Below are 14,679 nucleotides of genomic sequence, written 5' to 3' on the forward strand. Positions count from 1 at the left end.
AGGACACAGTGCTCACACTGCTAGCACAGGGAGTAGGAAAGAGAGAGAGAGAGAGAGAGAGAGAGGGGAGGGAGAGAAAGAAGGGGCGGAGACAGACAGGGGGGGAGGAGATCCAGAGGGAATGCATGCTGAGATCTGTGGCAATGGGAGCTTTGAGAGAAAAAAAATAAGAAGTATCCTTGAAAATCCTGGGAGAAATAGATGGATGCCTTCACTGGAGAAAAAAAAGACTCCAAAATATGCTATTCCTGCAGTTGGGAAACAATCTCTCTCTTTTTTATTATTTATACATTTCCATTTTATTCATTCATCAATGTATTAAAAGAGGCTGTACAGAATTCACAAGTTCAAAGCACACATTTGCCGAGCCTCCAAAAAAGAAAGCTTGAATAAATAGGAATGGAACTTGGCCTGAAAGCTAGCAGCTGCACACACTGTGCTGCCTGAAATACCGATGCTGCCGGACCAGATGCAGGGACGGCCACGAGATTAAAACAACATTCTCTCAGCCCCCCATGTCGTACAGGCCACTTAACCTATGAATAGGAGGAGACAAAGCCGCTCGCTCCATATTAAATTTAGCTAGTCGAAATCTGAATTTCAAACGTGGAAAGAGCTATGGCTGTCCTTGTCTCGTCCTTGCCGTCATGTGTCGTGGCAAGTCACACTTTCCAGTCGCTCCCTGTCACTGAAGATTAACTACGGGAGCCAGAACTGAACATTTACATACACACACGCACACACACGCACGCACACACACACAGCGCACAGAAGCACACCACACACGCACACACATGCACGCACACACAGCGCACAGAAGCACTCCACACACGCACACATACACACACACACAGACACGCACACACACAATCACATGGAGGCACACTCAGGCATGCGTGCACAGTCCTTATGTGCAAAGAGCATGCTCACACACCCACCACACACACACGAACATGAACACAAAGACCACACACGCATTATTTGACATGCTTAAAATGCAATCACTTGTGACTCTGGCCCCTTCAAGTTTTTGGCGAGAGGGTTTTGTGAGAGCACATTTATTTCTGCGCGTCCGTGGGGGGCTGGGTCTCCTGGCCGCTGAGGTACTGGCTGCAGTTGGGGTCCCCCCTCACTTTGGGAGACGACGGGAGCTGGAGGCCTGTGAGCGGGTCCACGCACCAGCACTCGCCCCTCTGGCCGTGGGTAGACATGTGACACTGAAACACAAGATGAGGAGAGATGGAGTAGGGGGGGTGGGTGTGGAGGTCAGGCTGGTTAGGCGGAGGCGGTGAGGTGGTGGGAACAAGGATTTTGAAGGGGTTAATGAGGCACTTGGTACAGTCATGGGCGGGGAGAGGAGCGGGTGGAGTAGGGCTCCAACAACAACCATCCGTGGCCCATTGGTCACAGCATGCCTCTGCGACCCCCACCGAGCGCTCCCGAAATGAGGTCATAATTGAACTGGACACAGCTTATGCGGGGACCCAAAATAGGCAAAAAAAAAAAAAAACAGACTTTCAATTTTTTCCTTCAGTGAGAAAGAACAAAAACTGACAGTTACAGTAATTGCAAGAGGAACAAGATGATTACGAAACAATCAGGAGCAGTGAGGTACAGTGTTTTTAAGGCCCTGGGAACAGAGCTTTCACATCAAAACAATGCATCCCGCCTGCCTCTCCCTGGGGTTTCTGTCCCCGTTTTACCTCCAAACGTGGAAGACTTGGTGTGCTTTCAGGATACAGATATGTCATATCATTGTTTTGACCTGTTCTAAAAATAATTGGGTCTTGCATCAAGGACATGGAAGTGGAGGAAACTAAAACTGTCTCGTAGCGGGCCATTGTTTATTAACTTTCTGTGGTAAAAAAAAAAAAAAAAAAAAAATATTTGTACTACCTTGGAACTCCTTTCTCAGACACTGTCCCCTCTGTGTTGACCAAATGTCCATTCATGAAGGAGGAAGTAGTGGTGTTCTGTTCCGCGTTCTCCTCTAAGCTCCACTACAATTCTCCACTGTTTTGGTTTTGCTGATTTTTAAAGACCATGGATTGAAGACAGTTACCTGTCCTCTTGTGCATACTTCACCTGTTGATTTAGTGCTGTGATCATTCATGGCATGTTCGTCGTCTTGTAACTTTCTCCTCTCAGAAACCGTGAGATATTTAGGAGTTCATTACCCTGAATTTGTACAGAATCCATCTATCCATGTCTGATCTGCGTTATGCACACAATTACAAAGGAGACTGTTCTGACTGTGTGTAGATGGAGCTCACCTGCTTCAAATTGTACTGTCCTTCCTTGTCACAGTTGGGGAACTTAAGCTCGTACAGGTTCTCCAGCGAGCCCTTATTGTTGAGGAAAGTCATCTGGGAGATCTCCTCTAGGACCATGTCCAGCTCCTGCTGACACGGGCTCTGTGGGCCCTGCAACAGAACAATAAGCTCTGGGGTCATAACTCATTGGAGATATTCATCTCTCTGGCCTGCTCTGCCAGTCCTCCTGCGTTTCTTTTTACTGTATGCCAGCCCCGGCCCCTGCCTTCAGCGCCCTTCTCCCCTGGACTAAAGGGGACACGCAGCTGCATCAAAGGGCCCTGGCCTCCGAAAGGGCTGCGCTCTGCTTGGCCCGAGATGAGAGGGCACGCTGCAGCGCCGGGATGCCAGGGATCTTATCCATATCATGTGAATGGAGAGTGCCCCCCTCGCAGAGAGCCATGGACGCTACGCTGCCCTGAAACTGGGCTGTGCTGTGCTGGGCTGGGCTACGCTAGCCTGTGTGCTGTGCCGCTTCAGGCGCCCCCAGACCTGACGTCATGCCTTGCTCCAGAATGGAATCTCTCTGGCGCATGTGGGGGACGCCGGAGTAGCACGTGAGTGAGTTCCATCCCCCCACCTCCCCCTACCTCCCCCACCTCCCCCCACCTCCACGCGGCCTCACGTACCCAAGAGAGGAGCCTCACGATTTTTCTGCCCGTCCAGCTATGACCCTTCCCATTCCACACTCATACCATTGTTGTCTCTGCTGTTGTTCACTAATGGTCTCATCGATTGTCTTTTTTCCTTGACTATTTCTTGTTTAATAGCTGCTATAGAGAGAGTTAAATGAGGGGGAAGATCTGGGCATGTATATCATTGTTTTTCAGGTCAAAACACTTATGGCTTCTGTTAATGTCTATAGAGGGCACGCTAATTTGTAAAGACTGAAGCTGGAGCTTCAGTTCACATGAGGTGGCAGTCATTTTCCCAGTCATATGTACAAACTGTGGTCAACTGTAATGCAGTGTTTTCTCCGCAGATTATTTGGACAAAGGACAAACAATGTGTCACGTTTCAACAAAGCAATATAGTCTTTCAAAGGCTTAGGACAGATAGTAATTTGAACTGATTTAAGAATTATTTATAAGTTTTAGCGTTGATGAGGACATGAGCATACTTTACTTTACTAATACTGTCTTTACATTTACACAATGGGCAAGCTCATTAACAACTGATTTGTTTGGAATGTAAGCAATGTCCAAATACATCATTTCCTTTTCACTGATGATTCTTTTCTTCCTTGCAACTGTAAATCATATACATAACTGCTTTGCATTCCTGTTAACAGCTAATTGTTAGTTGATGCAGACATATCAAAAAAAGTATCTCTAAAATGACCCTTCTGTAATCTTGGCAGTTAACAAAAGAATGTTTTATTGTTTAATAAAGAAGGAGTGAGTTACTAGTTAGAAGAGAGACCACAGAGATAACTAATTAAGACAGAAACACATTGAAACATTAAAGGCGGAGATGGTCTTCCTTGGTGGTCCTTTTCAGGGCCAGATGAAGAACACTAAGGGCCCTGGGGCTACACATATTCGAAGGGCTCCCTCAAAATGATCACACAATATTTGCCACCACAACAAAAAATGCTACATCCTGACTATCCCACCCTCAACACAACACAACAAATGCACACTTTGTGGTATAGCAGGATTTCGTCAATGACAACTCAGTTACACCAGTTGTGAGCCACTAGATGAGGTGATGCTCATTAGAATGGTAAAAACTTAACAATCAATAATCCTACTAATCTGAGTTGAGTACACTACAATTTTCAGAAAGATGTGTAGGTGTGATTAATTAGCAAACTATTTTGTTTTACCAATTATTTTAAACCTGAGACAAGGACAAAATCAAGGCTAAATGTACAGAAAACAATTATCACAGTTAAATCAGTCCAATCAACATCTTCGTATCAATTTACAATTGACTTTGTGCCTCCTCTATATAAACTCACACAGCAGATGTCTGCCAACCTGATTTTCTCTTTGTTAATGATGAAATAGACTGCAGACATCTGTATTTGTATTTGTGGGAATAACACACTGGATGGTCCAACAGTAGGCAGGATATCTCATTTTTCAGCCAGTTGATTTCTAGTCTGAGAGAATTCTCTACTCTGACATGCAGTTTGGTAACTTTCTGAAATCGTAGAAATCAGATTTTTGTATTTGTAATCGGACACCATGTAGGAGTACAGAGACATGGTATTGGCTGAGTAGGCTACTCGATACCAGTGCTTATAGTCTACTTGTTGCACCCACTCATGAACAAGGAATGGACTACAAATGACACGACTTCCTCTGTCAACCAGGCCCCTGCTACCCTGGGCCTTAAGTCCCCCTTAGCCCCATTGTTAATCCGGCCCTGGTGCTTTCAACCAAAATTTGACGACAGGATCTTTTGAAAAAAATGTCACAAAAAGTTATTTCATTAATAATTACTATTGTGTATTGCAAAGAATCCACCCATATACTGTAAAAGCAATCATTACATGACTGTGGTAAACTGCCTCTATCTTTATGTGTATGTCTGGATCTGTTTTACATTCATGACTGTGTTTATGTGAGTGTGCATGGTGTGTATGTGAGTTTGAGTGTGTGTGTGTGTGTGTGCGTGTGTGTGTGTGTGTGTGTGTGTGTGTGTGTGTGTGTGTGTGTGTGTGTGTGTGTGTGTGTGTGTGTGTGTGTGTGTGTGTGTGTGTGTGTGATAGCCAGAAGAGGGCACTGCCGTACTAAATTGAGTGCCAGCTCAGGTCAACGTAGACCTTTAGCTTGCCACAGAGCACAGTGTTTGCATGAAATGTGTGTCCTCTGTGAACAGGACCCAAGGGGATCGCTGGAGTGAAGAAAGACTCACAGGCCGAGTGTGCGCAGGCCGCGGCTCCTCTAACCGGTTGGTCATCATGGTCTTCCTCAAGTCGTTCTGGTGCTTCTGCACAGCGATCTCTTTGCTGAGTCTGGAGTTCTCCTTTGTTAGCTTTCTCTGAGGGGGGACCTTGGTTCCAGAGACTCGCCCTGGTTTGCACACAAAACACACAAAGGTTCACATTACTCCAAATCTGTAGAAAACAAAGCATACATTAGCAATACTATATAGGTCATTGCAATTTGCCTAAGTTCACCCACTGATTTGCAGGTAAAATAGCAGGCTGAGAATGGAGGCTTGATATACCAAGAGCAGCATCAGGGCTTTGGCAGACCATCAGAGACTAACGTAGCCATCAGAGACTAACGTAGACAAGCTAATAGCCTGTCCTTAATCACAGCTACTGACTGAGACAGAACAGCCCGTAAAACGATAGCTACCTTTAATCTCTGGCAAGCACTTTAAGGTAAATGCAGGTCTGACTAACATATCTCTGTGTCAGATTAAAATGGTTTGTAAATCTTTGAAACATGACCGAACGTCAAGGTAATCGTTGCTATTTTTAGCATATAGGGTGCTCAGGGTTTTATTTCAATGAGCTTGGAGATATACCTTTGATCAGTGAAGCCCAATGACGGTGAATTTCCTTCTATAATCTTTGCCATCAGATAGAATCAGCTGATTTATTCTGTGTCACAATGACTGAGAGTAAAATAGTTTGTTGTGTCACGTGAAACACTTGAATACTGGGTTCAGTACACCCTCTGACCATTTATGCCCTAGTCAGTGGCTGTCTACTAAGTCAAGTCAGCTTTTATTGTCATTTCTGGATGTCTATGTTGTACAATATACTATAATACAATATAATATAAAAAGGGCTATAAAGAGTAGTTACAAAATACATTTTGAACATTTAAACACACTACACAACCCACTGTACACATAAACACAATTTCCACAAAACACAGACTGCACACCTAACACAGTCAGAAGTTGTGCCATGTTCAGTGACTAAAAACTGCAATCGCACATGAAAATTCAATGTAACAAAATGATCAATGCTCCTGATTCTAAAATCCACTCAACAACAACAAAGTTTTGTTGAACATGACTGAAAATCACAAATGATGAAAACGTCTGAGTCTGACCTATAAGGATGGGTCTCCATCAGTCCATGCTTCACTACAGAATGTCCTACAGTGCTGCATCGCTTGTATTTATTTAGGAATATACTGTGACACAACGGGCATTTCAACACATACCGCCAACAGTATGAAATGTCTGTCTGTATTGTGCAGTTTAGGCAAATCAAGTATATAATCTGTCTAAATGCCCATCACTGATCTTAGTTTTGGTTCCATTTCCTCCTAGCTTCCCTCTGAATGACTCCAGGACACTGACATTGGACCTGTTGGTCAGAGCACCATGTGCTCCGCCAGATGTGTGTCGTCAGTCCCTGCCAACAAATGTTCCGCACAAACACCTTCATTTACTCTCCTTTAATCATGGCACCACATCCCATAATAATAATGGCGTGCCCCGAACATCCCTCTTCCCCTATTCATCCAGGACTGCTAATGCAGTAATACACAATCCCTTCGGGGGCACCGCTGGTGTATGTCACTCTCTGTAATGCCACTTCAATGAGTAGGTCACTGATCCCAGAGGAGAGGCCTGGTCTCCTCCCCCGCTGGGCCAGGGCTGTTAACGGTGGGTCCGAAACTGTGATCTCATCACTGTCTGAGCCGTCTGAGGCGGGCGGGCGAGGGAGCGAGCGAGCGAGGGAGCAGCGCACCAGAGGGCGAGAGAAGAAAGTGTTGAAAATCACCCCCTCAGGCCACGTGCCCAGAACAGACATGCGTATGATGTCACCGGCCCCGAGGGTGGCTGCTCTGCAAAAAGATCTGAAGGAGGATGATTGCCTGGGCGCATTGTCCAGCCACGGATCCAGCGCTATCCAGTTTCACGCCCAATATCCATGCGAGCAGGCCCTAAGAATAGTGTCAAACTCAGCGTGCATCCCTTTTCTAATAGTTTGCCTCATTTCAGAAATTGTTGGCAGCCAGGCGGACATGCTGCGCTATGATCCGGACACCTGCCATTACGTTCTCTCCCAGCTATCCCTTGCCTCTGCCATAATGGCCCTGGGCCCGCTCCAATAACACCTCCGTGTCCAAGTCTCTCGCCCCCTCTCTCCTCTCTCTTTCTGAGGGCTGACAGTGTGTGGGCCTTCCTCCGCAGTCCTGGGTGTGGACACTTGCTCCTCTCGGGGTCATTTTGGCCTCCGCTTGGTGCTCTTCCACCAGTGTCTTACTAGGAGCCGAGGTGCTGCTGCTGTAAAGCCTAGTACAGACAAAAGCCTTCATCTAGGCTGGGGTTCAAAAGAGCGCTTTATCAAACCAGGATGTCTCAGGTCAGAAATGGCAGAATCATTACTTCTTTTCACAGACAGTGTCACAGTGAGAATAGCAAAATATACATACGCAATTTGGTTTGGTCCTATCTGACATGGGTAAATACATAGGAAATGTATTTTTACTATTACTTTTTTTTTTAATGTATTTTTAAAACATTGTTAGATATTAAGTGTTAAATATTAACTCCTGGCCCCAGGGCCTACAGGACTACAGCAGATCCTTTGAATGCCATAAGTGAGACCCTCCATCTTGCTTTCAATAACTCTGCACTGAAAAAAATTACAGTGTAGCACAATGAGGACATTTTAGTAGCCACATTGCCAAAAAGCAATCAAATTCCTATTTTGGGTTAATGAATGTTTCGGTTAACTGGTTGGAATTTATAAACATATATGTACATAAAGTGGAATTATGGCCACCGCTGGCCTATGGAGCTCGTTGAAAGAGAGTTTGGTTGGCTCCGGCCCTGGGGTGATGACATAACCCCCCTCCCCCCCTGGGTCTATCAACATGCTCAAATGGAAAACCAACAAGACGACATTGGCATTGATTGAAATGTGTCCACAGTTTACCCTTATGGTTAAACATCTACTAAATAAATAGCAAGCCCAACCCCCTCCTAGTTCCACATACAGAAATAACAAGTAATGAGATGGGACTCTTTTTGTAGCAGGCAGCAGAAAGCCTGCAGAGAGGTCATAAGTTGCATGAAAAAGCAAAGTAATAAAAGACACAGACAGCTGAGACGGTTGAGTCGCTAGCTGGGACATGGTTATTTCAGTTACATAAGAGCAGGCCCTTTTTGCTATCGCTACAGCTCCGAAAGCCTACGGTGCCACAGCGGCACAAAATAACAGTACATAAAGTAATTTCATTTCCTTTCGCTGTTGAAATGAAACAGTCATCACCCCCGAGGCCACATGCTAGAGAGTCAGGAACGTTCTAGGGTATCTACACGGAACCCTTTGCTTCTCTTCAGACGTTCTAGGGTATCTACACGGAACCCTTCTCTTCAGGTCCTAGAATCACAGTATGTTTTGAGAGCATGTGACTGCTGTTCGCAAATGCCTCACCTAATGGGAAGCCAGAGTCAAATGTACGACGGCTGATATCTATATGATCATTTCATAGCAAATTACGGCAAATCTGAACATCCAGTAAGATTAACACATTGGGAGATAACTGCATTTCAGCATATTACCACCAAAGGCTTTCGATTGAATTTGGTCACATTCTACAAGTCTGAGAAAAGACTTTTGTGGAAATGGAACAGAATATCTCTGTTGACTTATGTGGAATGACACTTTACAGATGTACAACTTCATACTAGGAAACCTAAGCCAGTGTAGTTTTAGGGTGATAGTGAATGAACCTTTTGAGAAATGCAAAGACTCAAAGGACAGCATCACCTGTGTGAGTCATGGACTTCCATAGAAGTCAGTCAGCTCCTACTTGCTGACAAAGCTTTCCCAGCCCGCAGAATTATGGGAGGTAAACCTCCTGGCAAGAGATCTTCTCTCCATTAAAAGTTCCATGCCAAGACATCTCCCTGGGCTTTGTCCTATCTGTAATTACAAATGCAAAGCTCCCCCTATGTGCAAGCAAACCTGTGCAGGCACGCGCGTGTGTGTGCGCGCGTGTGTGTGTGTGTGTGTGTGTGTTTGTGTGTGTGTGTGTGTGTGTGTGTGTGTGTGTCTGAGTGCATTGCTGTGTAATGTGGTTGCGAGTGTTGAAATAAGTGTGTATGTGCAATAACATTAATTCAGCAAATATAATGAATATAGTTATGTCATTACAGTAGAAATTAAAAGTTATTTGTTCACCACCACTATCTATTGTTGCAACTAAATGACAGAAATTAAAGCTAAATAGGTCAAGTCTTCAAAAAAATCATGAAAAAAAATGTGATCTTGACTCCACATCGCCTGATATAGAAAAAACAGAGGACTTGTTTTCAAAGGGATGACTGCCGGCTACAGCCAAATGCTGTCAGCTTTCCATTTTCACTTTGTCAAGCAGTGTTGATCTTTTCCTGGAACCATAGAAACAGGGCTCTACCTGCCGAGGGTAGCATGAAATCTGGCATTAACAATGGATTGTGCAATGCCTCCAGGATGCTCTCCAAACACACAATACATACAGAATGTTGCTATTTTGGACAGCGGTTGCCATATACAAAAATCCGTTGCTTCAAATAACACGAGAGATATGTTCAGAACTTTTTCTCTTCTGGAGCATTTTTGCCGAACAAAATTGAATCTGTCAAGATACTGTTATAAAACTACATGTCTTGAAACCAAACCACCTCAAATCAAATCGACAAGTGCAGTAAAGCAAAAGATAATTGGGTGAGTTTTGTCTTGCAAAGCTCTGCTGTGTTACAGTGGCTTTGTGCCTCCAGCTGCTCAAAGCAACTCCTTTTTCTGTGAGCTCAACCCCAGATATGGGTAAATTAGACATGCATTTGTCATAGCCAGAAGAAATCTGTCACTTTCTGACATGACATGTCATTCTCTGACAAATATATCCCAGACTGTTCTAGGTTTACTGTATTTATGTATATAGTGTATGTACCCAATAATACCTTGGGAATACTCCACATAAAAAATATCCCTTCCTACATTGTTGAAACAAAAAGTAAAGTGATATATACAGTGTGCCCCAGTCTCTCATATGTCTACTCTTCAAGCTCCCCTCCAGGTCCTCGAGTCCCCTCTCTGAGAGGTGTGTCGTGTCAGTCTGGAATGGCCTCTTCCAAGTGCAGGTTGTCTCCGCTCCTGCCTCTCTTCTCCTCCCCCTCTCCAGCCTGTGGGGGGGAGGGGTTTGTTTAGGGCAAACCTGGGGGGTTCGTCCAGCCCTTCTTCCACCTCCGTGCGCCGTCTTGCCTGACACTGTCGACATCCCTGATGTCCGCAGGGCACCAGTTGGATCCCGCCGCCCATGCGGAGCCTCGCAGGGGTCGCAGGTCCTGACACGCCGCCGCCGCCACCAAAGACATCCCCCACACTAATTAAGCACCTGTAGTGGTGTCAGAGGGAGGGGAGGGAGGGAGGGAGGGAGGGAGGGAGGGAGGGGAGGCAGGAGCAAGCCCAAGCACATCTCTCCCCACAGGGCTTCAAGGGCAATCACAGTATACATGACACACAAAAAAACAGAGAGTGAAAGAAGAAGAGAGCGGACCCCAGATGAGATGGGGGAAGAAAGACGCAGACAATGAGTCGAGGCAGAACACTGAACAGTGACTCAGAGGATGTCAGGGGGAGAGACAGAGAGAAACACACACACAAAAGAACACCACAGAAAAGGACAGTTTGAGAGGAGAAAAAAGTCACACAAACCAAAGGCCAAAACTTGGGTCGTATAAACAGAGACAAAAAAACAAAGAAGTAGACATTACACACAAGGGTTCTCAAGGAGATTCCTTTAAAAAAAAAAACGGCTTTGCGGCATTAACGTCATAACTTGATGCCGACAAGAGTTCACTCGGGCTTAGAGCAGTCACGGCATGTGCGATGAGCAGCCAGGTAGAAAAGGACAAAAGTTCATCGACTTTATGCAAGCCAAACTGACAGCATGATTTCCTTCACACATCATCACATCATCATCATCATCAACAACAATAACATCGCCCTCATCAACATCACTGCTTATGGCTGTGGTTCATCTGAACAGAGTTTCCCTCGTCATCCAGAAAACACCATAATGAAAGCTATGCTCCAAAGATCACGGACGACCTTGCGTGGGAGTCCCTAGCAGTGAAAAACCAAACCACGAATCCCTCATCTGCTGCCATTTACCTTTTAACAGATACTGGGGGAAAGCAATATCAGAGTGAACCCATATGGACTCTGCGTGGCTGCAGCATCTGATGTGCCAACAGCAACAGCTATCAATTGCACAACAGGCCCACGTGCCGTGCCATCGCTTGACGAGCCAAGACTGCATGCCCCCCGAGCGCTTATGTTGGAGACGTATCTTATCTCCAAAACACAGCCGAGCGAGCGCCTGGCCAGGATCCGGATGACAAGGGAGCGTCGGGCGAGCCTCCACCTGGTCCCTGCTGGGCTTGGCGCCACGGCGGGGGCACCCATCACAGTCTGCTCAGGCTCCACGGTGCAGGGAGCCAGCTACAGGTGGAGTGATTCCCCCAGCCCGTTATTGTTTACGGGACGTGTTTGAACAGACCCTGAAAAGAGCCTTGAGTGACACAGAAGGGTCAATAGTGAAACAAGGTCTATAATAAACTGAAAATGAGAACAGCCATGACACGCTTTGGCTTTTCATCAGAGCGCTACCACAGCTAAAATGGGTGACGTGCTAATGAAGGCCTAATTGCTAAAATGAGATGGCCGCGCGCTATAAATAAAACCAAGTCAGGAAAAAAAAACATCATGTGCCTAACAATAAAGAGTTCATCTGGGCACAGAGAAACCGAATGACTGAACACAAACAAAGTCAAATGCAAGTCATAAACAAAGTCTCATGCAAGGTCCTGACCATTCTGTCTCCTTCCAATGCCCCATAATACCATCATTCATGCCGTTACACACGAGGCCCCTCTGCATGACTGAGCCATGTTCTAGCACCATGTAACAACCACTCAAGCCAAACATTAGCTCAGCTGCCCAAGAAGCCCTCGCATTGTTTGGGTCGTCAAAAGGCTGATGAGGGATCGTGTGAAGGGAACATGCCAAACTGGGTGTACTTTGCACCAGACTGGCATCAAAGGGCATTAAAGTCCCAAGATGGAAACAAGAAAAGGACATAAATGTCCACAGTAAGCAGTTTCTTTTAAATGTCCACTGCATTCTCCACTGTAAGGATAATCTAAACAGTGTATAGGATATCAATATTGAATAATGGCTATTAATTAAAAGTATTGACCTTTAAAATTCACATTTGAGAGGACACAGTTATCTCACTCGATCTTTCAAATGCATGAAGGACTTATTCATGGCTGCTGGCCTTGACCGTGTTGAGCCTGAGCACAGAACAGAAGCGGGGCACTGAGGCGGAACCATATCACAAGAGAGCAGAGGCAAAGTTCAAAAGGCTGTTGAATTTGCATGAGCCTATTCCCCTTTGGTACCCAACAACACAAATGGCCATTTGTTTGCAGCATGATTAGTAGCGAGATGGGGAGACAGAGGAACAAGATGGAAGAAGAGGAAGAATGGAGCCGGGTTTATAATCATGAGCCCTCCAGCAGGCAGTGTGTCTTACTCTAACTCAAATATGGTTGAAGCATATGGTGTGTGAAATGATGACTATGTGATTCAAAGGTAATGACATCAAAATGTGATGTAAATGTACTAAATGTGTTTTCAGGGGATAGTTTAGAGTTGCTCTACTTCCTATATTTGGGCATCTCAAGTGAAGGAATGTGGTGGGATTGAAGGCATGAGTGACTGACTGCCAGCTGATGCACATGAACTTGAGGAAGCTAATGTCAATATGTAAACTACACTAAAAAGAGCAATAGTGTTCTGGTCAACTTCATGGCCACCCGACACACTGTCAGCATGTTGTGATGTTTACATAAACTGGTGATTTTTGGGTTTCAGAGTGTAAAAATAATCTATTCTTTATTTTAGATATTACAGTTTACACCAAAATATTTTTAAATAAACACTTTGCAAAGCTTGCCATATAAGTCACCAGATTCATATCCAATCATGAATATTGCATTGTGTCTATTTACTCATGTGAAGTTCTGCACCCCTAAGCTTATATACAGAAATACCAGCTATGAAAAGACAGGGGATTTCATGACAATAAATCTAATTAAACGTTTAAAACAAATAACAAACTAATAGATGCAATCACCAAAAACATACGCAGATTATATTATGGAAGTGTTCCTCTCATGAATCCTGACAGAATGTCTGCTAATAAATCGAAAAAGCTGCCAACCATGGGACTGTTACTAATAATCAGAGACTGTTGGGGTCAATGGGAACACAATCCATCTTTAGGTAGGCTATTTAAAGTTTAGGTGTTTCTCTGTACGTTTGCAGAGGACAACTCACCGTTTTGTTCTGGATTCTCAAGACTGACAGTAGGCTCAACGTCCACTTTATGCCCACATTGTCCCAATCCTTTCACCAGCTGATCCAGGGGCATGTCGGAATCCGGAGTCGGGTAACACCTCAAACCGATGGAGCATCTTGGCGTGTACACGCCGCAGAATTCTCCCAACTGCCGGGCGCATACCGGACAGCAGCCACAGCCGGGCTCCCTCACAATCTCTGCACAAGTGGCCGCGAGCTTTGGGCATGCTGTTTGCCTCTCCGCGGTGCAGCTCGGGCAGCGAAATATCACCTCTCCCAGTAAGGTGCACGGTAGCACGAGTGATGCTAGCAACAAACGGCAATGAAAATAAGACACCATGGTGTCTTTCTCAAGTTGGATATTGCGTTTAATAAGTCACCAACTTCAAGTTGGAAAGTGGAACTGTCTGCGACCAGGTAAGGTCCGACTGGGATCTCTGCCGGGAACTATTAACTGTCAAGTTCCTCTGACATCACGTCAAAAAGGCTGCCAAAATGCTGGGACACCAAACATTTAAGTGAGCTGCCGTCAATTCTTGCTCCACATATAATGTAGCCCGCTTTCGAAGTTATAATGTGACTCATGTATTTAGTCCTACAGTTTTCGTTGTGTATGTAAAGTTCTGAATATATTAATGTATTCACAATTACACTATGAATAATTGCTGCTGGCTCTCTTTCTCGCCCCCTCTTTCTTTTCGGTTGCCCCCTCTCCCCTCTTTTCCTCTCTCTCAGTATGTGTTACGTGTAACCTATAAGAAAAACATATGTCAATCATTTCAAATATGATTTCATATCACTCTCAATATCTCAAAGGTATACAGTACAATGTTGCAGAAAAATACAGTTTGAATACCCCCTAGCACACCAAAAATGCAGCCTGCAGTAATGTTGGCAGATCATAAATAATTATCCTTAACTCATGCACATGCCAAGATCATTTAATTGCCTGTGTAAACTTACAGAATGTTCATATCCTTTAAGGTCAACAGTAAAAAAAAAAAATTGTTTAAAAAAACAAAAAAA

General features: G+C 44.9%; 1 protein-coding gene across 1 annotated transcript; it reads right to left on the bottom strand.

Annotated features, from left to right (window-relative positions):
- Positions 1-249: 249 nt before the first annotated feature.
- igfbp2b (insulin-like growth factor binding protein 2b) lies at positions 250-14,156 on the bottom strand. The gene is made up of 4 exons (XM_031579372.2): positions 13,633-14,156; positions 5,178-5,335; positions 2,274-2,423; positions 250-1,217 (listed from the first exon to the last, which is right to left on the bottom strand). Exons 1-4 carry the CDS (start codon positions 13,991-13,993, stop codon positions 1,059-1,061), a joined length of 828 nt encoding a protein of 275 aa, XP_031435232.1. The 5' UTR covers positions 13,994-14,156; the 3' UTR covers positions 250-1,058.
- Positions 14,157-14,679: the final 523 nt, after the last annotated feature.

Source organism: Clupea harengus, chromosome 2 (assembly GCF_900700415.2).
Source record: "Clupea harengus chromosome 2, Ch_v2.0.2, whole genome shotgun sequence".
NCBI classification, from domain to species: Eukaryota; Metazoa; Chordata; class Actinopteri; order Clupeiformes; family Clupeidae; genus Clupea; species Clupea harengus.

Excerpts from the sequence above, each read along its gene's own strand:
- igfbp2b (XM_031579372.2), bottom strand. The coding sequence starts at position 13,993 with ATGGTGTCTTATTTTCATTGCCGTTTGTTGCTAGCATCACTCGTGCTA. Across the intron at positions 2,424-5,177 it reads GGCCTGCGCACACTCGGCCT|GGCCCACAGAGCCCGTGTCA; the intron begins GTGAGTCTTTCT and ends GTTCTGTTGCAG. Across the intron at positions 1,218-2,273 it reads GACAGTACAATTTGAAGCAG|TGTCACATGTCTACCCACGG; the intron begins GTGAGCTCCATC and ends CTTGTGTTTCAG.